At 41.4% G+C, this 22286-nt stretch overlaps 1 protein-coding gene across 1 annotated transcript in view; it reads left to right on the top strand.

Annotated features, from left to right (window-relative positions):
• Positions 1–22286, top strand: part of MAP1B (microtubule associated protein 1B) — a 66965-nt gene that overhangs the window by 32416 nt on the left and 12263 nt on the right. Inside the window, exons 3-4 of the mRNA XM_061357733.1 lie at positions 15386–15468; positions 19448–19588. Coding sequence (XP_061213717.1) covers positions 15386–15468; positions 19448–19588 — 224 coding nt within the window. The remainder of the gene's footprint in view (positions 1–15385; positions 15469–19447; positions 19589–22286) is intronic.

Below are 22286 nucleotides of genomic sequence, written 5' to 3' on the forward strand. Positions count from 1 at the left end.
AAACTTGCTGTGGTTGTGTAAGCAGAAAAGATCTTCCCATTGTGAGTCAGCAAAAGTAACCCTCTGCTTCTCAGCTCAGAGGCTGCCTGAACTATTTCTGGGGGCACCTGTGTCTTCCACGGACAATGACTGGAAGTATGAAAGGGCATCAGAAATGGTAACTCAAACACTTGAAGATCAAAACGGGTGCTTTCAGAACTGCATCTGTTTATCTCTTATTTTTCCATACAGAAATTGGTGCAGGGAGAGTGTCCAGAGCCAGTAAACAAACAAAAAAGAGAATAATCCAAGCTAGACTCTTAATTGGCCTCTCGAGTCTGCCCACTTCATCATTTGGAGGGCCAGCTTTTGCTTTCACACTTGCTGGTCCATTGATTTCTGTCTTCCAGGCCCTTTGACTTCTGTTGCCGAGTAATTCTTTTCCTTGGAGCAGTGGACATGAGCTGTCACTGTTTGTTCTTCATACATTTTTTTTGATACTACAGTTTCCACCACTAAATATGGTAAAGCTTTGTCAAATTTCGGCATTTAAGTATTAAAAAACGTTGACTTTTTGAGATAATATTTAGATATGAGTGTGTATTTCCTGAAGACACTTTTCATTTCTTCCCTCTCTTCCTGTTTTCCTGTTTTGGTGTATTCATTACAGAAAGAATTGACTTTTTCAGTCTTATAATGTAGTCACATTGGTTGTACTTAAGTACATCATCAGAAAATTAAAGGCCAAAGACTGGAGGGACTATTTATGACTTAATTCCAGAAACGAATGTTCCCTTTGTGTTGAAACATCTAGCTGCCAGGTGCACCTTCTCATTTTCTTCTTTGTAAAACCTGTAATTAATTAATAGTACTTGCTTGAATTGCATGTAGAGACAATTGATTTCATATTCCATTTGCAATTTGCATCACGGTGGAGAATTACACACATCCTGTAAAGAATCAGAGGATGAAGGTGTTTTGAGGTTTTCAAGTGATTCGCTCTTGCCAGAACAAGATCTCTGTCTTCAGGCAGAACAATTGCTCTGCTCTTTCAGATGGGGAAAGCAGTTGCTGCCAGGATAGGACAAGGAATTCACATCCAGAAATTGATTAGCAACACTGCTTATTGTCATGGCTTTTTTCACTGACTATACGTAAAGCAAAATAAAAGCTTTGGGCAAGTTGTCCCATGGAGCTGGGAAGCCAGATGGTTGCCAGGGGAAAAGCTTAAACCTGGCTCTCATTAAAGGCTTGCAAATAGAGCATCTTGTTAGCTTTTGCAGGGGTTGCAGAGGCTCGGGGATATTCCACAGCTGGTACATTAGTTGATAATAATAATACGCTTAACAGAATGACAACTTTCTAAAGCAGACAAAAGTAAACCCAAGTATTAAAAAAATCAACTTTTCCACTGTAATACAGCTGTTATGATTGTGTGACTTGTTCGGGAAACAGCAATAAAACTGTGAAGTTATTTGTGAAGGAACTTGACAGTGTTTTAAATTCTAGGTAGATCATGTTTAAAAAATTATTTTGGTAAACAACTAGGAATTTTTATGTGTATATATATACACACACACATATATATATATATGAATAATAAATGTTACAGTGCAACTATCAAGGATAGGTTATAAACTGTGGGGTCTTTCCCCAAGAAAACTTATTCATGGCCAGACTGTATGAAGATTCAACCTTAAATAATTTTATATCCTGCAAAATTGTCTAGCCTGCAGTGCAAGCCTCCCTGCATCAGCCCTTCATGCTTGCAAACAAATCTGTCATTCATTATTCATAGGCTGCCAAAGGCAATGAAATCTTTCTCTGATTTGAACTAGGAGGAAGGATAAAAATTATATATAAACTGAGAAACTTTAATAAATACATGTCAAAGGAAATGTGCTCGAGGAAAATAATGAATTCCCCATGTGTGAAGCTCTCATAGGTTGTATTGACTTGTCTGACTTCTGACAAAAATGGCAGAGGAGGATGAAAGTAAGTCACATAAGCAGTAGTGACCTCAAGATCAGAAATAGCCCCCAGAGGATTTTAATTGGAGCTTTGTTTCGACTTCAGCTGCCATAGTGATAAACCCACTAGCAAGTAGGCTGTGGCAAACTGGAAACATTGAGACTTTTTGATATTATCAAAATCCAGAGACTCGTTCCTGTAAAGAGGGAGCGAAACACTAAAAATGCATTCAAGTGGTGATGTCTTTGAATTAAAAAGGCAGAGTACTGAAATATATTTTCCTGAAATATTCACTGCAGTATTTATTCCTTTGTTACACATTTTGCATTTACATCAGCTTTTCCCTGATGCTGCTTTGCTCCGCTTTCCATATGAAGGTGGAAGCTGTGGAAAAGTGCAAGGAAGCATCTGCGCAGTGTGCTGCAGAGAAAAGAAAAAAACTCTGAGCAACCTTCAGAGTTTGCTCTTGAGTCAGGATGGTGAGGGCAGAATGGTACAGCCAAGCACTGCAGCACAGGAAAGTAAAATAAAAAGATGTAAGAAGGAAGTTTTAGAAATGGCAACATTTGAAAAGGAGTAAAGTACATTTAACTGAGGTTGCTTTTGTTTTTCTTTTAAATACAGGAAGGATCTTGGCTACTTGCTTAAATTCCATTAAGGACAAACATAATGCTGATATTCCCTATCATGTTTTCAACATCAGATATTTATAATCATAGAATCATAGAATGGTTAGGGCTGGAAAGGACCGTAAGATCATCTAGTTCCTACCCCCTCTCATGGGCAGGAATGCCTCAAACTAGACCATGTTGCCCAAGGCTCTGTCCAACCTGGCCTTGAACACAGGGGTGAAAATTTACCACTTCTTTGGGCACCCTATGCCCAGTGCCTCACCACCCTCACAGTAAAGAACTTCTTCCGTATATCCAATCTGAACGTCCCCTATTTAAGCCCATTACTTCTTGTCCTGTTGCTACAGTATGTGATGAAGAGTCCCTCTCCAGTATCCCTATATACCCTCTTTAGATACTGGAAGGCTGCTATGAGGTTTCCACGCAGCCTTCTCTTCTCCAGGCTGAACAGCCCCAACTTTCTCATCCTGTCTTCATCTGGGAGGTGCTCCAGTCCCCTGATCATTCTCGTGACCCTCCTCTGGACTTGTTCCAACAGTTCCATGTCCTCTTTATGTTGAGGACACCAGAACTGCACACAATACTCCAGGTGAGGTCTCATGAGAGCAGAGTAGAGGGGCAGGATCACCTCTGTCGACCTGCTGGTCACGCTCCTTTTGATGCAGCCCAGGATATGGTTGGATTTCTGGGTTGCGAGCGCACACTGCAGCCGGATCCTGTTTATTTCCTCATGGACCAGCACCCCCAAGTCTTTCTCCGCAGGCCTACTCTGAATCTCGTCTCTGCCCAACCTGTGGCTGTGCCTGGCATTGTCCTCACCCAGGTGCAAAACCTTTTCTTTTCCTCACTGATCTCCATGGCAGTTTTTCTATGGAGTGCACTTGGATTTGAGTTAGAAACTGTCATTTAATGCAGATTGACACAATCATATTTTGATATAATTAAGATCAAAGCAAATCTGGTATTTGTTTTCCATAAAAAGCAGCCCTTGGAAGAAGTCCCAAGCACTTTTCCCTCAATGCACAAATTTGCTTAGCATCTCTAACAGCCCAGTAAATGGTTTTGTTTGTAATGTGAATATACTTGTTGTAATGTGAATATATATCGCTCCTTCCATCTTCTGTTGATGATGTGGGACTGAATGGGAAAATGCAGTCCATAAATGATTGGCTTCGAGGCTGGTGCTCCAGGCAGGGCTTTGGATTCTTTGATAACGACTGGTTTTATAGGGCACCGGCCTGGACGTTGGCATGTGGGAAAGGTTTATCGCACAGAGGTAAAAGGATGCTGGGGCACGAATTAGCGGGGCTCATTTGGAGAGCTTTAAACTAGATATGAAGGGTGATGGGGTTGTAGCTGGGCTTGTCTCAGTGGGACAGCGCTCCGGAATTGATGAAGACTGGGAGGCCTCCTGTAATCCTAGGGTGAAATCGGTGTGCTCGGCTCGCTCCCTGAAATGTCTGTACGCCAATGCGCGCAGCATGGGAAATAAGCAGGAGGAGCTAGAAACCTGTGTTAAGTCGGGAGATTATGATCTGGTGGCAATTACAGAGACGTGGTGGGACAGCTCACATGACTGGAATATAGTCATGGAGGGCTATGTCCTTTTCAGGAAAGACAGGCCAGCCAGGCGGGGTGGTGGGGTTGCTCTTTACGTGCGAGAGCAGCTACAATGCGTTGAGTTCTGTCCAGGGACAGATGATGAGCGAGTCGAGAGTCTGTGGGTGAGAATTAAGGGGCAGGCTGGCAGGGGCGATACTGTTGTGGGGGTCTGTTACAGGCCACCGGATCAGGGTGAGGAAGTTGACGAGGCCTTCTACAGGCAGCTGACAGCGGCCTCACGGTCACAGGCCGTGGTCGTCGTGGGGGATTTTAACTTCCCTGATGTTTGCTGGAAGGACTACTCGGCAACCCAGCCGCAGTCCAGGAGGTTCCTCCAGTGTATAGATGATAACTTCCTCATGCAAATGGTGGATGAGCCAACCAGGAGAGGTGCGCTGCTGGATCTCATCCTCACTAACAAGGAGGGTCTGGTTGAAGGAGTGAAGGTTGAGGGCTGCCTTGGTTGCAGCGACCACGAGATGGTAGAATTCAGGATCTTGTGTGGTAGGGTCAGTAGAATAGCAAGTAGAATCGCAACCCTGGACTTTAGCAGGGCAAACTTTGGCCTCTTCAAGCGATTGCTAGGGGAAATACAGTGGGCTAGGCTGCTTGAAGGGAAAGGGGCCCAAGATAGTTGGTTGACGTTCAAGGACTGCTTTTTCCGAGCTCAAGATCGGAGCATCCCGACACGTAGGAAGTCGAGGAAGAGGGTCAGGAGACCTGCGTGGTTAAATAGGGAATTGCTCGGTATGCTCAAGTGGAAGAGGAGAGTTTACAGGTCATGGAAAGAAGGGCTGGCCACTTGGGAAGAATATAAGGCTGCTGCTAGAGGATGTAGGAAAGCTGCTAGGATGGCTAAGGCCTCCTTGGAATTAAAGCTGGCGAGAGGGGTCAAGGGCAGCAGAAAGAGCTTTTTCAAATACATGGCAGGTAAAACTAACACCAGAGGCAATGTAGGCCCGCTGATGAACGGGACGGGTGCCCTGGTGACAGAAGATACAGAGATGGCAGAGTTACTGAATGACTTCTTTGTCTCTGTCTACTCTGCTGGAGGCAGTCCTGAAGAGTCCTGTACCGCTGAGACCCCGGATGAAGATAGGTCAACGGAGCGGTCTGCCTTAGTCGATGAGGAATGGGTTAAAGACCAGTTGAGCAATCTGGATATCCATAAATCCATGGGTCCAGATGGGATGCACCCGCGGGTGCTGAGGGAACTGGCTGAGGTCATTGCCAGACCGCTCTCCATCATCTTTACCAAGTCTTGGGAAACGGGAGAGGTGCCTGAGGACTGGAGGAAAGCAAATGTCACTCCTGTCTTCAAAAAGGGCAAGAAGGAGGACCCGGGTAACTATAGACCGGTTAGCCTCACCTCCGTTCCTGGGAAAGTGATGGAACACCTTATACTTGGTGCCATCTTAAGGCATATCAAGGATAAGAGGGTTATGAGGGGCAGTCAACATGGCTTCACCAAGGGGAAGTCGTGCTTGACCAATCTCATAGCCTTTTATGAGGAAATAACACAGTGGATGGATGATGGTAGAGCGGTGGATGTGGTCTACCTCGACTTCAGCAAAGCGTTTGACACGGTCTCCCACAGCATCCTTGCGGCTAAATTGAGGAAGTGTGGTCTGGATGATAGGGTAGTGAGGTGGACTGTGAACTGGCTGAAGGAGAGAAGCCAGAGAGTTGTAGTCTATGGGGCGGAGTCTAGTTGGAGGCCTGTGTCTAGTGGAGTGCCTCAAGGGTCGGTACTGGGACCAGTATTATTTAATATATTCATTAACGATTTAGATGAGGGAATTGAGTGTACTATCAGCAAGTTTGCTGATGACACTAAGCTGGGAGGGGTGGCCGACACGCCAGAAGGCTGTGCTGCCATCCAGAGGGACCTGGACAGGCTGGAGAGCTGGGCGGGGAATAACTTGATGAAATATAACAAGGGAAAGTGTACAGTCCTGCATCTGGGCAGGAACAACCCCAGGTTCCAGTATAGGCTGGGGAACGACCTGTTAGAGAGCAGTGTAGGGGAGAGGGACCTGGGGGTCCTGGTGGACGACAGGGTGACCATGAGCCGACACTGTGCCGTTGTGGCCAAGAAGGCCAATGGCATCCTGGGTTGTATTAGAAGGGGGGTGGTTAGTAGGTCAAGAGAGGTCCTCATTCCCCTCTACTCAGCCCTGGTGAGACCTCATCTGGAATATTGTGTCCAGTTCTGGGCCCCTCAGTTTAAAAAGGAAGGGACCTGCTGGAGAGAGTCCAGCGCAGGGCAACTAAGATGATTAAGGGAGTGGAGCATCTCCCTTATGAGGAAAGACTGAGGGAGCTGGGTCTCTACAGTTTGGAGAAGAGGAGATTGAGGGGTGACCTTATTAGTGTATATAAATATATAAAGGGGGAGTGTCACGAGGATGGAGCCAGGCTCTTCTCAGTGGCAAACAATGAAAGGACAAGGGGTAATGGATACAAATTGGAGCACAAGAGGTTCCACTTAAACCTGAGAAGAAACTTCTTCTCAGTGAGGGTGACGGAACACTGGAACAGGCTGCCCAGGGAGGTTGTGGAATCTCCTTCTTTGGAGACATTCAAGACCCGCCTGGACACGTTCCTGTGTAACCTTATCTAGGTGTTCCTGCTCCGGCAGGGGGATTGGACTAGATGATCTTTTGAGGTCCCTTCCAATCTCTAACCTACTGTGATACTGTGATACTGTGATACTTGGCACTTGGTATAACAAAGGAACACTTACGCTTCTAACTCATCTTGTGAATTATGTTATATGGTAGTGTTTGATAAAGAGTGGACTGTGAGTAATAAGCCACAGAGGTATTGAAAAAGAAACAGTATTTTTTCCAAATAAGATTGTATTTGGCCATTTGACAGTTAACACTGAGTTAGGATGTGAAAGAGATTCCTTTTCTTCTGTGTGAAGTTAAAATACCACATTTTGGGGACTATTGCAAACAAATTATAGTGAGAAATGGTCTGTTCTGTTCATGATTACTTTCTGGATCTGAAATGTTTTCCAGTAGTAAAAGAAAAAAATTCTTTCTTTCTAAACAGAAAATTCTTTCTGGAAGGGCTAATGGTGTGCAGCTCTCTGACTTTTTCCTGGTTAGTAACACTTCCAAATGCAGGCTCAGACGAGGACTTTCACTGACCTTCAGGGCTGATGAGTCAGCTCTGCATCACTGCAGTCTCCCATCGTTTGTGCCTGTTGGCTGCCATTTTCTATGCAGTACGAGGGCAGTGTGCTGTACAGCTGAAAATTAAAGCTCCAGTCCATGGATCAGTTCTGCAGTGTATCATACAGATGTCCTTGACATTTTCTACGCATTTAAGACTTAAGGGTAGGCAAGTGGTAAATGTGAGACAATGAAAAGATTAAAGCCTAAAAACACAGGTCTGACCATAGTATACAAGCCATCAATTTACTAACTTGCTGTTAACAGCTTTTTAAGATTACTACTTGTAACACAGATGCGTAACTCAAGACGAGTGCTTACAGTGAGTCTCACACTTGCCTACTTGCTTGCCTTAAGTTTATGAAATACAAAAACTAAGAGAGGAAAATATTAAGTTGCTTTGCTTTGCTTTTGCTAGATAGAACAAATTTCTACTATTTTTTAAATAGCCAGCAAGTGGTTTATAGAAGAACTTTAGCTCTGAGAAGCAGTCAAAAGAAACAATAACCCATTATCCATTGCTTTTTAAGTATTCAGTGTTCTTTAATGCACAACATAGTGATCTACCTTCCACAACAAAAAGGATTGTGTAACTGCAGCATTCTGGTTGGTTTCTAAAGATTCAGGTATCTGTTTCTGTATGACCTTGGAAATTGCTTCCCTATCTCTATTTATGGGGTTAAAATCTTTTCATACCATTCAGATGTGTTCTAAAGATAAACTTTATTGTGAAAATAGTTGTTCAGAGACCACAGCGTATGTAGAGTTTTAATCTATAAAACCAATATGTGGAAATGTTCCTAAACAAGATTTAAAACAGCATTTCAGGAAGCCGTTCTTAATTACAAATATTTTGAAGGAAGATCCTAAGTTTGTTTGGTTTTGTTGGTTTTTTTTAAATATATGGAGCATTAGCAAGTGCTACATATTGCCTTGAAAATAATGGAAAAGGTTATACAATTTATATAAAAAGGCTTTAAGGGCAAAACAATTGAAGGATAAGACATAAAGGCACGTATGAATATTTCCATATTGATGAGTGCAGCAGTCTTATAGCTTTCTCTGAAGCCTCTTATTTCAAGGTTGGAAGGGTGAATCCTGAGGGAGATGGTGACTTCAGGTGAATAATTGCATGGGAAAGCCCATGTCAGACACTGGGGTGTGCCCTGGGGACAAGGATGGGGTGTTGGCTTCTCCAATCCACACTGACTTACAGCCATGCTATTGAGCAAGGCATGATGGCCCTCTGACAAGCAGCCGTCATTCTTCCATCTCTTTCTGACCAGATATTAAATTGTTCTGCTCTATCAACACATTTTTGGGATTGAGTTTTTTTTTTTTTTTACTTCCTGTAACTCCTACAACAGGAAATCAAATCTTAGTACAGGGTCATAAAGCTGCACTCACCTGACTGCAATGTGTAATTCCAGCTGTGCCAGTTCAGATTTATGTCCTTAGTTTGCCATCCTCTCACTGAAATTGCAGTGCTGACAGACAAGGCTTCTGGGGTTTGAGCTTGGTCTACCATTTGGATGGTAAATGACACAGGTCAAGAAAAGACAGAAACAGTGGAGTTTAGGGACAGGCATGCCTGACTACAGCAACAATTAGGCATTAAATGAGAAAGCAAAGACTGCTGTCAGGGACCCACCATCTGCACAGCAACTGGTTAGGATACTGGGTAGTTCCCCCAGAAGTATGAAATCTTAGGTATTGGGAATAATTGATTATAGTGGGAAGGATGAGGAAGGTTTGATTTTCTGATCAAAGAAGTATTCTAATAATTAAAGACAGTAACTCACTTCAAGAAGAGGCTTGACTTTTCCCTACTGGTAGCGAATTTTAATGCTCAATACCAGTAACAGGTAGCTGAACTCCTTGAACAGATTGGTGCTGTTGTGTGTCTGTGATATTTATTTTTTACTTAAGCCAAGTCAAGAGTGAGCCCATTTGTCAGAACCATTGGATTCAACTGTTGTTGCAAGTTCAGTATATAAACAGCAGGTGTACTCTTGTTCCCTTTGATTTTATTGGGGACTTAAGCAACCTTAGATTAAATTTCACTCCTCTCCAGAGTCTCAGTGAAATTGATAAGGAAATCCTTAGGGCACTTTGTTCCGTTTTTGTGGCATATCCCCTTTTTCTGGAGACAAACCTATTTATTTCAGAAGGCATTGAAATACAACATATAAGCTTTCATTGTCAGTGTGCTTCAGACTGATTTGCTTCAAATTTTTCAGGTTGTTTTTTAGTACTGCTTTGTTCTGAAGAGATTTTCAATACTTTGTCAGTCATTCAGAGAGCCCTGAAATTGTAAAAAACCAAGAATTATGCCAAAAATCATTGTTTCTGAAGGTGAGGAATGACAGCTGAGGGTAATAATTTGCCCCTTTCAGTAATAGATGGGAGCGAAAGGTCAGCAGTTTGTTTCCATTTGATAAATGGCTATATTTTGACAAAAAATTAGACGTCACATGAAGTTGGCAAATAGTGCAAGAAATCGATATTTAGTGTGAAAAGTTGATACCATTAGTCTGTTGATAAACAGGGTGTCTGAAAACATGATTTAATGCCTTAAATTTACTTCAGGAGATTTCAATGGGAATGGGTCACAGAGGGGTGAATTCCCCTGTGAATACTTGTAGTTCTTGCAGCAGCTCCTAGCACACTCAGTTCATAAGCCTGCCAGTATTAGAGATTAAAGTTGGAGGCAGAAAGTATGAATTCATCTATGAACATTCATGCAGACAGGTCAGCTTGCTTTCCCTCACAGTCCTGAGCAAGGATTAGTTGACTGGGTTCATGTACAGTAAATAGAGGCTGAGTCTTGCAGTTGCTGTTCAGACTGCATCATCATCTTCTGTTTAGCCTTCCACTTTCAGGGCTCTATTATTACCTGGAAGTAGAAACTCAAACGAGACCTGACAGATAGGAACTTACCCAACAGCTGAAATGAAATATATGCAAGCCTTGTTTCATTAAATAAACTTGAGCTTAAAAATCCTAAAATACAGCATGCACGACATTGCCTCTCAGGACTTGTTGCTAATAAATTGCTGCAAGTCAAATGTGAGTAGGAAAAACATTTAACAATCACCAGGCTGCAGCTGAACCATATGAAACTTGAATATGAATTCCATTTATGAAGGGAGAAGATAAAACACAGATTTATGCCTCCTGCAGTCACAAAACAGTTCAGTATTCCAGCAGATCAGATGCAAGAATGATTAATCTAACTTTGAGACATAATTCTTATAAAAAACATGTAGCATTAGATATGAATTTGAACTAACCATTGTGTTCAGAGGAGGCAGGTTTAAACAGTCACAAGTAACAGTCGCTCTTTGCAGTCAATGTCACTCTTTCAAATCTTTGTCCCCATCAGAGGGCTCAGCAATGTTAGTAGAGCTGACTCTTTGTTCACAGCTGTCACACTAACTCAGCATCCTAGTAGGTATATGGATTTTTATTTTCACCTAGAAATGTGTAAAGTACTCTATTATTTGTACACATATGAGAGTTCTGGCTGGAAAAATGACTGTATCTTCCTTGCACCAAACTTAAATTTAAGAAAACATTGGGCTGAATTAAGCACTGGAGGCAGTGAATCTGTCTTCTCTGACGTAAATGGAGTTATGCCTGTGTTACGCACTCCCCATGGTGTCAGCTATTTAGAAGACTGACTGATCAGCCTCTGCAGCTGCTGGCATCACTTGCAGGGCTTTCTAGAAGAGGCTTTCTGAAGTTCAGCTCTTGTAGTTCAGTGCCTGTTCATTATACAGCCATTTCTCTGTCAAGTCTGCAAATAATTTTCTTCTTACTTGCAGATAAAGAACTGCAGATTTTTTACATAAGAATTTGGTTTGGCAGTTCCATAAAACTCACTACCTTGTTTAATGCTGTACTCTTGCCTATTTGTCCAGGTTGTAGTTTATGTCAGTGGAAACTTAATGTGCTCTGGTGACCCTGTCTCAACAGAGAAGGTGAAGGGGAATGGAGTGCTCCATAGCATTTATGCAATATTTCTTCAGATAATTGATAATCTGTAAAAGTGAATCCTGATCCTTTCTCCTTGGTCTGGAATCGTTGTCATTTAGTGCCTTGAGATAGACTGTGGGGAGGTTTGGGGGCTGGTGACAATTATAGCATCATTTGACAATTATGCCTGTTGATCTTTGTCTTGAAAAGAAGGAAAAACAGATTTATTCAGTAAGTACAAGAAATAGCAACCATCAAATAACCAGTCATCCAGAGCTCTGGATTCTCTATTGATAACATCAGCAACCATGCTGAACACAAGGTTAACATGTCTTTTTTGGAAGATAAATCTTAAGTTCCCACTTGAAAAAGTAGGTAAAACAATTAGGAGGTTGAAATTATCTAAAATGTATGGGTTATTGCATTACTGTTGGCTAGGCAAAAAGCTCCTTTTTTTTTGTGACGGAAAAATGCTTTCCCTTGCCATTACATCTTGTGTTTCCATAAATGTAACATAAACATTGTTAAAAGTCATCATGCTGCTTGATTGGCTTGTAAAGATCAACTATGTAAATTAGAAATCTGTTCAGTCACTTTCCTAGGAAATGTTAGCAACACCATCCCCATCTTAATAATACTACTATAACTGCCATTGATATTTGGCTAAGTTGGGGAGTAATAGTATCCTATGGCCATAGGAACTCAGATGATGCATATGGAAATGACCCTTTAAGCAATTGTCATATGCTGTTTACTTCTCCTCTCTGCTCTGGTTCTGAATCAAACAGCTACAAAAACTCTATTCGTATCTGGTTTTACTGTAAAGCTTTACTTAATAAAATCAAGTATGTGCAGATACTTAGATTTCTTCCAGACAAGATTGATATTCTTTTCTGGAAGTCTTTAGGTGAGACTTTGAGTTGCTTTCTAGAATCAGTAAGCAGGTAAAACCTATTCACCCAGCCACTTCTGTGCAACCGGGAAGTTTCTTCCTCCCTTCCTCTGACGCTCTCAGAAATATCTTGTCAAATGCGTAGTGATGGCCTGCAAAAATCCAGTAAAGTCAATACAAAGTAACCCTAGATCTTCTACACAAGTCTCAGATTCTCCCTCTCCATCTGTAGTTTAGTTAGTCACAGTCTCTTTCCAGTTTGTGAAATGCTGTTGCTGCTTTCTGTGCTCACACTGTGATATTTTGCTTGTTTGATAAAACTGTTCCCATGGGAGACTTCCCTTCACTGTATCTGAGTGTTTCAAGGGATCGGGGGGGGGGGGGAGGGGTAAGCCTGTGTCATTCTTACAAAACTGTAAATAGTTTTGAAAAGATGCATTTTTTTATTTCTCAAGTAGCAACATGGGATATCAACAGCTTCCTTGCTGGTATCAGCAAGTAGCCATAAACTTATCAAGCTTTACGTGGGGTGGAAGCCCTCATACTGACTCACCCCTGCCAGCACTTGGTCCCCCCACCCTGTGTGATAAGCAGTAACACGTGCTGATGCTGAGGCATCAAAGAGGGAGGCAGTCACACAGTGTATAGGGTGCAGACCTCTGTGCTTGCCCCTGGAAATCAGTCTCAAGGTGCGTGAACCCATGCACCTTGAGACTGGCTTGGAGTCTGGCCCATGGGTGAATAGGACGTAAGTGACCACCATTGGTGCTGGTCAGCAGGAGCTGCGACTCCTCAGGTCAAATCTCTCGCAGCTACACACCTTGGAGCAGCTTCAGTGAAATCCAAAGTGGGTGCTTCGAAGTGAACACTGCATCTTTGTCAAATTATTCATGTGGCCAATTGCATTTCTTTTCTATCTGTGTTTAATGTGTTAATATCCAATCATGTATGAAGCTGAGTCTGGCCCGAAGCAAAATGTGTGCTCTCTGTCATCAAATGTTAAGGGAGAAATCTCCGTGGCAACTAAAGGGTGGCAATTTCTTTTGTTTCCTTACCAAGGGTGAAGACTAGATTTAATAAACTCTGCCTAATCTCTTGAGGGAAATCTGCAGAATAACTAAAATATCAGATCGCAGAGCATCTTCTAAAGGAGTCTGTAGTAACAGAACCATCTGGATGCTTTATTGAATGTAGCCTTATATATGCATTCCTGTTAGGCAAGGAAGCAGAGCTATAAAAATAAATTGAATTACAGAGGATAATGCCAGAACTGGATGCTGCAGTGGGAGACCTGCCCTCCTCCCCATTTGTAATAGACAGTCTGTCTCCTTCTACTGTCAATGAAGTATAGCCAAAAAAAAAACCCCAGATGTTAAGAAAGTCATGTTTCTTAAAACAAATTAGATTATTATATACAAGTCTCTGGGCACTGTCATGCATAAAAAAGTAACCTACAACCCCATCTCATGTTTTACTTGAGAACATTTAGAGGTTTTTTCCTTCTCCTGCACTTTCTATAAATTGATTCTAAGCTCTTAATATAAACACAGACCTTCCCCTGAGCAACAGCAAAAGACACAGCACACGGCAAGCTTGGTGGGCAAGGAGGAGGAAGGCAGGAGGGGCGGAGGCAGAGACAGGAGGAGGAAGAGGGCATCGCTGGTGCAGGCAGGCTCACTGCTGGGGCAGCACCAAGGTGTTGTGGGAAAGGCTGGCTGCCCACCCTCTCAGGCTGCCCCAGCCGCCTGGTGCTCCCAGGAATGCAGAGATCCTTTCAGCGTGGCTGTTCTCAGCTTTGTCATTTTATGTTTCTTTTACAGGGTAGTGTTTTGAAGCTGGCAAATAGGTGACTTGTTCTGTGCCCCTTGTGTGTCCCTTTAAGCGTAATTATTTATTTTAATTAGTTAATATGGCACCGAGCAGTTTGCTCAGAAGGGACAGCTCTTATGGTTTTTTTGGACTAATTACCAGTCTGGATTTCTGAATGACAGTGTGGCTGCTAATTAATCTCACTGCAGTTCTCACAGAAAGAGACCCTGATAAGAACTTGCCAATTAACATAAGAAAAAAAAATGTCAAGGGTTCTGTTGTGTTTTCCTGGCATTCACTCCCAGTCAGATGAATATCGCTATTAAATACGGAGACAGACTGCTAAGTATGAAAGCCAGTGGGCTGCGAGGCTGCACCAGTCTTGTCCAGACATTATTCATTCAGGAGCTAGCTGTTATTTGTACACCCGTTCACTCTTGTTGCCTAACATTGCTTGCTACGGTTTTTGTAAGCAGGAGGAAGATGAAGCAAGGCAGCATGGCAAGTGTCTGACCACCATCATAGGCAATTTCTCGCAGAGTCCTGATGTTAATCAGTATTAGCTGAGGGCTGAAAGGGGAGTTTTGGCAGGGTGGGTCCTGGCTTTCACCTGGCTCGTCTGGTGTGGCCAGGGACCTGGGGTCTGCATGGGGTATGAATGCATGAGGAGCACAACCACAGTGCACGACATGGAGCACAGAGTGTCATGCGGGATGGCACTGCTGGTGGTGGGCAGCAGGGACACCCTGAGCTCCTTTGCTTATCTCACAGACTGTGCTCATCAGCTGTGGTGGGCAGAGCAGTATACAGCCCAAATATTCACTTTGCTTCTTGCCAGGGAAGTTTGCAGCATCTTTCTTGCTGCTGCAGCTAAGCCACTGATAGTTGCTGGAAAATCTCATTTAAAATCACCTGGGCATGTTACAGGACTGTGTAATCTCACATATATCTGTGATGTGTATATGTGAAAATACAGGGCCAGATGCTCAGCTGGTGACAGTTACTCTAGTCCCTGACCACACCAGCTCTGTGAGACCATGGTGAGTTACAGGGACTCCCCCAGCCAGGAGGAAGAGACAGGGCTTGGTGCAGTTGCCAGTTGGTTTCCATTACCTTGGATATCCCATAGTGATGTTTCTGGCTCACAGGACCACATGACATGGGTGTTTCTGAAGAGATGAGCTGTACAGCAGCTGTGGTGGCCAGCGTGCAAAGCTCTGGGTGACCAGAGAGCTGTTGCAGAACAGGATGTACAACAAGCTCATGGGAAGTACTGGTTTAAACCATACTGGTTGAATTACATTTCTTTACTTTTTTTTCCTTTCTCTCTGTACTTGCAGGTCAGAAGATTCTTCATCACAGAAGTGATGTCTTAGAGACTGTAGTCCTGATCAATCCCTCAGATGAAGCAGTTAGTACTGAGGTAAGTCAGAAAAATTAATTGCATGTGTCATAAAAAATCCATGAAGTGGACAGGATCAGAGCAGCGAAGGAGACGTATTCTTGGATGTCAGTTACTGCCTTGCAGCTTAGTGACTGGCAAAACCCAATACATCTTTCAGAGTCTTAGCAGAGTAAAAGTAGGTCCTAACTGTGGATGAAAGAACATGTTAGGAGCAAAAGCTGTGAAAAACATCAGCCACCCTTTGATTTTCTCCCTGTTTTCCCAGACTCCTGACAAAACGTCAGAGACATAGGACAGAAACACACCTCTGATCTCGGTATTCATTTTTTCATAGTGCACCGAATTGCCTTCTTAAGTGAAAGCAGTTGCAGTGAAACTACATCTACTTTTCTTCTGATCCTTTATTGTTTGGTAGCTTGGGATGCCTATTTTACACATGAAGAAAGTTCCTGAAAGTACCCTGAGACAAATTTAGGTCTTTAAGAATAATTTTCAGCTATGTGATGATTCTAGGTTGATCTATCTGTCCTTCAAAAAGCATGTGACATGATCAACAGACTGTGGATAGTACTCAGAAGAGGTATTCCTTATGAATTCCTTGTGAACTCATTAGAGTTCATTAGAATAGAGTCAAAGAAAGGGTCACGTAGCTCAAAAACAAAATTGACAAATTTAGCTAGTGAGACTGAAGGTTGAAAGAACAGGGATAATTGCATTGGCAGCCTATGCTGGAGAGCACTGACATAGTACCATTTCTGTTGGGAAATATGCTTGTAGTACGTAATGAAAAATCTATTTTGTTACCAGCCTTAAGTGATGGTTGAAAAATTAAAGAAAGGAAGAAGGACTCTGAAATGAAATTTCTGCAGTTGTTCAAGTTTGAATAAGTAATTCACCTTAGTTAATTGCAGCTTATTCACCAAAAAAAAAAACAACTTTAGAGGTACTTGGTGAGGAGCAGCTGGATAGCACCTCTTTAATAGATTCAGACATTCAGAGTAAAAAGCTGTGATGTGATTGTGTGGAGGAGGGAAGTGCCAAACAGACAAAAGTAGGGAAATCAATTTTCTCTTGCTGTTGTTGCTGTTGCTTGTCATACCTTTGATGGATGACCATATAGCAGAGCACAGTATGAGGCCCATTAATGACTTCTTTACTCCTTGGGCTCTGGAAGATGTTTGGCTAGGTTACTGTTGATCTCCTCTTGCTAGACTGCAGGAGGCAATCTTTTCTTCACCTTCATCTTGCCAAACTGGTTACAGCCAGAAGTTACAAGCTGAGATTTACCTTGGCTGTCTAAGCAAGTTGCTAACTGAACACAGTCCAGAAAAGGACAGTAAGAAAGAGGCAGAAGAATTAAATCAGAGGTTGGAATGTCCCTGCCCATGGCAGGGCGGTTGGAACTACATGATCTTAAGGTCCTCTCTAACCCTAACTATTCTATGATTCTAATAGTCACGCTTTGCTCATTATTTCAAATGTAAAACTTAGTTTCATATATCAAGATATTTCCAGGTTGTACCTGGGGACACAGTGACCTACCAAGGAGCTCAGACTGCCACAAGAGGAGTTGAATCTCCCATTCAGGAAAATCAAAGATGACATTAAAAGAAATTCCTGCTAGTCTGCCTGGCAATAGCCATACTGGGAGTCAGAGCATGGCTCTGCCCACAGCTCCTGTCATATTCAAATCAGATGCCAAAATACCTCCCAGAAAAGAGGCACAAAGAGAGAGATTCTGTAGTTTCCCAAATAAAATAAGTTTCTGAAACCCCCATGAAAAGTTACTTCCTTCCTAAGAAGTCCCCATTCTGTTGCTCTAACCCTCCTGCAACTGTACCATTAGTCTGGAAAACTGCTGATCAGCTGACACTCCTGTCTGTTCACCCTCCATCTTTACATCCATTTTGACTGAGCCTACATCTTAGTGCCTGCTTCCTTCAAACAGTTCGGGACTTCAAGCAGCTTCTGTTCAGGTGGAGCTGAACAGAATCATCACCTTGCAGTATTTCTTCAGAAATCAGCAGTCTTGAAATCAGGAGTCAGGAGACAAACTTCTGGTAGTCCCTCGGGAAGCCTTGGTTATACCCAGACACAGAATTTATGTGTCTCTTGAAGGTCTTCCATGTGTGTCATACGTTATGCTCTGTAATCGATGAGCATTTATTTAGTTTTTTTCTTGCCATAGTTTGCTAGCTCTGCAGAATGTATTTAATCATCGATTTACAAAATAGATTGAAGGGGAATTATGTGACAGTCACGTATTAGTGATTCACAAGTCAGGAAATTCTGCTGTTGAAAAACCTGGTGAGTTTAAACATAAGTTGGCAGACTGTCCAGCACTGCTGCCAGCAACAAGAGAAAACATAGAAGAGAAAGCCAGTTCTTTTATGGTTTTAATACAGCTAAAGCAGACAAGATTTGAGTAACACACATCAGCCGTCTGCACTTATCTGTATTTTTGTCTCAAATAAAATAGATATACTACATCCAGCAAGAATATTGCTGAATATAGAATTATTTAATGCAGTTAGCGACAGACCACCATTAGCTCTGTGTTCAATTCCAGGAACTTTCTGCTGCTCAGTATCACTTATTTAATAATATAACAAAGAAAATGTAGTAGAGTTAGGATCTTCTTTCAGGTAGATACTGTTCAGTGTCTCTTTTCTACCTGTACTGAAAACATGAGTTGTTCAGGAGAGATTCAGATCAAGCTTTTCTGGCTCAGCCTCCCTGGTATAAGCAGGAATTATTTAGCAGAAGTGATTGCTTAACAATCAATATAAATATTTGACAGAATACGAGAACCGAGGTGATTATGTCTTCTCCATGGAGATGAAGCTTGGGTGCAATATCATGTGGAGTTGTTCCAGATGGACTCTGCTCATCTGATTTAGTACATGGATAGCAAAGCTCTAGAACCACAATTCTGGTTTAACATAATTCCTTCTGAAACAGAGGAATTTGTGCACTTTAAATTCATACCTTACTGTAGGCTGAATTGATTTTTCAGTGTTGAACAAGACTTTCGAAGAATTTGCAAAAACTTACTCAACAATACAGAATCTTACACAGGTTTTGCTTAGTTTTGTTCTTAAATTTAGATTTTGTTCAGCCAAAAGAAATATACTGAATATATGGATTTATGTTAGCATGCAAGTAAATATCCCTCTAGGGGGGAAACAGAAATTATTAGAGCTGTAGTGAGGATCAAGTAAAGTAATGAGCTTTGAAATAGTTATTTTGAAATGCAGAAGACGTTTATTTCACAGTAGCAAGCTCATTTGTGCTGTCAGACACCCACTTAATTTACTACTGTATATTGAAAAAGATCTTGGGTTGACTACAGTGTTCATAGTCAGTCCATCATGAGATGTAAATGGTGCATGTGACTGTTTCTGGGTGCTTGAAGTTCAAATTTATCATAGCAGGATTGTCCTTACCTTTCTAGATGATATAGTTTACAACAGGATGACAGTCTACATATGACACGCTTATGTGTGATTTGTGGCTGTTACTTTTCAGTGATGTTTTTACAGCTGACTTGCAAGTAATGCTGTACTCTGGGAAAGGAAGAGCAACTTTCCAAAAACTGAGTCTGACACATGTGGTTGACCCGCATTAGCACATGGGATACAGTTTACCAAGGCTGTTCTGACACAGTGCTATTAAGATTCAACAAGTTATACAAGGAATATGCTTTTTTCATGGAAGAACTTTTGCGATTTTTATTCAGATTTTATTCTGTTCTATTCTTTGCTCTTCTTTTCCATGTCATTCCTTTGGTTTATTCATCAGACCCCCTCCATTTTTCCCTTTCGTACCTTTCTTTAACTTGTCTTTCGTAAAGAGCACTGTAATTTGTTTCAACAATCCTGGGAGATTCTGGTGCAAAATATGTTTTAAATTAGGAGAGAAGAACTGCCCATTCTCAGAAGAATACAGAAACACGTGGTAACTCCCATTACTGATGTATTTCTCTCTTTCACTTCAGGTGCGCTTAATGATCACAGATGCTGCAAGACACAAGCTCCTTGTACTGACCGGTCAATGCTTTGAAAACACAGGAGAACTCATTCTTCAGTCAGGGTCCTTCTCCTTCCAGAACTTCATTGAGATCTTCACAGATCAAGAGGTGTGTTCAGAAAAGTGTCTTCCACATATTGCCATGTGATGGCAGAGGTCTCTAGAAGACTAAAAATGGCCTTCTGTGTTGGTAGAGCTACCAACACATTGGCAGCCTGATGCTGATGCTCTTTACTGTTCAGTATAGGCTTTCTTTCAAAACATTTTTTAATTTACTTTAGATTAGATGTAAATTGCTTACCAAAATGATTAAATTTTAATTTGTGAAATTACACTATAAACTCCAAAAACATAAAATCAAGGAACCTTTGGACAATGGAAGGAGGTAGTGTTGTGTTTAAAATATACCTTTTATTTATCTAAGATGCATGTACACAACAGGCAGATTGACACCAGGTTCTTTCTTGGTGGCAGCTAAGTAATAGGTGACATTAAACAAGATAGAGGCTGTCTGTAGGAAAGCTGTCATTTTTTTGCATGGCCTATCTGCTTGGGTTCTTTATAGTAGTGTTAAATATTGGCCAGTAAATTTTGTGATTTTTACATACCAGAAAGATATGTATAAAGTATGCCAGTACTTAATGCTGTTTGTTTCATGACTTGTTGTTTTGCTGTCTTGTTTAATGTACTGTGTCTGAAAGCTCCCACAGGGGAGGAACCCATAGTAAACAAGCTGTCACACTTAATTTGGCTGCTGCATAAGTATATATTTAAATAAACTATATGGCTGCATCCCTAGGAATTTAGTTTCCAAAATTCATTAGGAGTGTGTCAGTGGAATGAAATTTGAAAGCTCAGTGCTGAAAAAGTCAAGTTTGCATAGCTCCAACATGACCTTATGGTATTCATTTGATCCTGTTCTCAAAGCCTCCTTGTTCAGCATATGGTTGTAGGTTAAGGAAAGAGCTGGGTTCCTGCTGTCTGAAATACACATGACACCTAAAATTCACTAGCAGTATGCAGAGTTACTTACTTTCTTAAGAAATTCCAAACCCAAGCTCCTTGCATCTCTGATTAGTTAGCAACACATTACTACTTTATGACTAAACGTAAAAACTAGGGGCAAATCTTACCATTATCATTAGGAAGTGAAACTGTTGGCTGGAAAGCAGAGGGATGGTGATTGGCAATGCATTTCAGGCACTAAGGGTTTGCTGTAGTGATGGGTACACAGGGCATACTCGCATGGGCTATGAGTAAGGCTCACTTGGCCATCACTGTGGCTAGCAGCAGGCTCAACAGCCAGCTGGCATGGCTCTTTGAAAGTGTTGGCTTCCAGCTTGTTGCTTCTGAAGCCTTGGGCTCTCACTGCTTCTACAAGGTTTCACAAAGGCAAAGGAAGTTTGCATTTACCATACTGCAGTCTGTGCATGTGACATTTTTTAAAGAAGGGTGCCATTACCAGGAAAATTGGGCTATGAATGGGGAAAAAGGTTAGAAAAAAAGGGCTAGAAAAAAATGATTAGTGGTTTCCTTCGTGTTATCAAATAGCGTAAATAGTTAAACTGTAGATGTCCTTGGTGTAACCATTTGAAATGCAAATCCATTGAGGTCATATCTGAGGTATTACAAAAGTTGCTATTCCTAACTGATATGATCTATGTCTGGAATAATTTTTTTCCAACTTTTCATTGTCCTATGCTATCAGTGGTTTAACACTGTATTATGAGTGCCAACTTTTAGGAGCAAAGAGAATTAGAATTTAGGAGTATGAAGCAGAAATCCAAATACGATACAATATGAACTGGAGAGGATCAAGCCCAAACCCTGGCCCATTGTATTAATTAGCTTAGTGTATTACAATGGTTTTTTTATCTAGCCAGAATATTTGCCCAGAAAATGAGAAACAGTCTTTACTCAATTTATATACATATGTGTGCAACAGACTCAGATTTATTTATCCAAAGGAAGTGATCATTTACTACTTTTGTCTCTCCCTGATAATCAGAGACATAGCGTAAGACGTATTAATGAGATTCTATTTCAGACCTGTGGTCTGTGCTGCCCCTTTCTCTTATTTCTGCAATAAACAATAGAAATGATTCTCCTATTTTCCTTATCTTTCATCCTTTTCAGCATTCTTTTTTTTTTTTTGTTTGTTTGTTTTGTTTTGTTTTGCTTGGGGTTTTTTCCATTGCTTCTTTTTGAACAAAGCCACATCCGACATATTAGTGAGATTTATTTATACTCCTGTCAAATGGTTTGGATACTAAGTAGGGCTGACAAAGGAAGATACAAAATCTGCTTTACTTAGGTATTGGCTGGATTATTTTTCTTTGGATAACAGCCACTGCATCTTTTTTGAGTTTTACTTATTTTTAAATGCTGAAAATAAATTACGTAGCACAAAGAAAAGGGAACATACACACATGAAAGCCTGAAGAGGTCTAATACAATCAAACATAATTAAATTTTTATATATTCATTTCTTCTGCTGATTCAGCTTGTGGTCCAGGAATTTCAGATTACTCAGCTGTAACATAATCTCTGTCATCTTTATGAAATCTGTTGTTGCATCTTGCTTCTCTGCAGAGAAGGTTGTGGTATTTTGCATGATGAAGTGCTGGCATATTTTTCACTGACATATAGCCTTATTATGTCTGAATTACTTCTTTAAAGAAGAAGTTTACATAACTTTGATGGTCTCTTTGTTAAGAGTAAATAGAACAGAAATGGGCAACATTTATCCTAATTGTCAGTAAAATAAAAATCAAAACCAAAAGAAAGTTAGAACTGGGAGAAAGTGT

The sequence above is a fragment of the Neopsephotus bourkii genome, unplaced genomic scaffold (genome assembly GCF_033783945.1).
Source record: "Neopsephotus bourkii isolate Nb327-2 ecotype Australia unplaced genomic scaffold, CSIRO-AGI_Nbou_v1 NB_915, whole genome shotgun sequence".
Taxonomy (NCBI): domain Eukaryota; kingdom Metazoa; phylum Chordata; class Aves; order Psittaciformes; family Psittacidae; genus Neopsephotus; species Neopsephotus bourkii.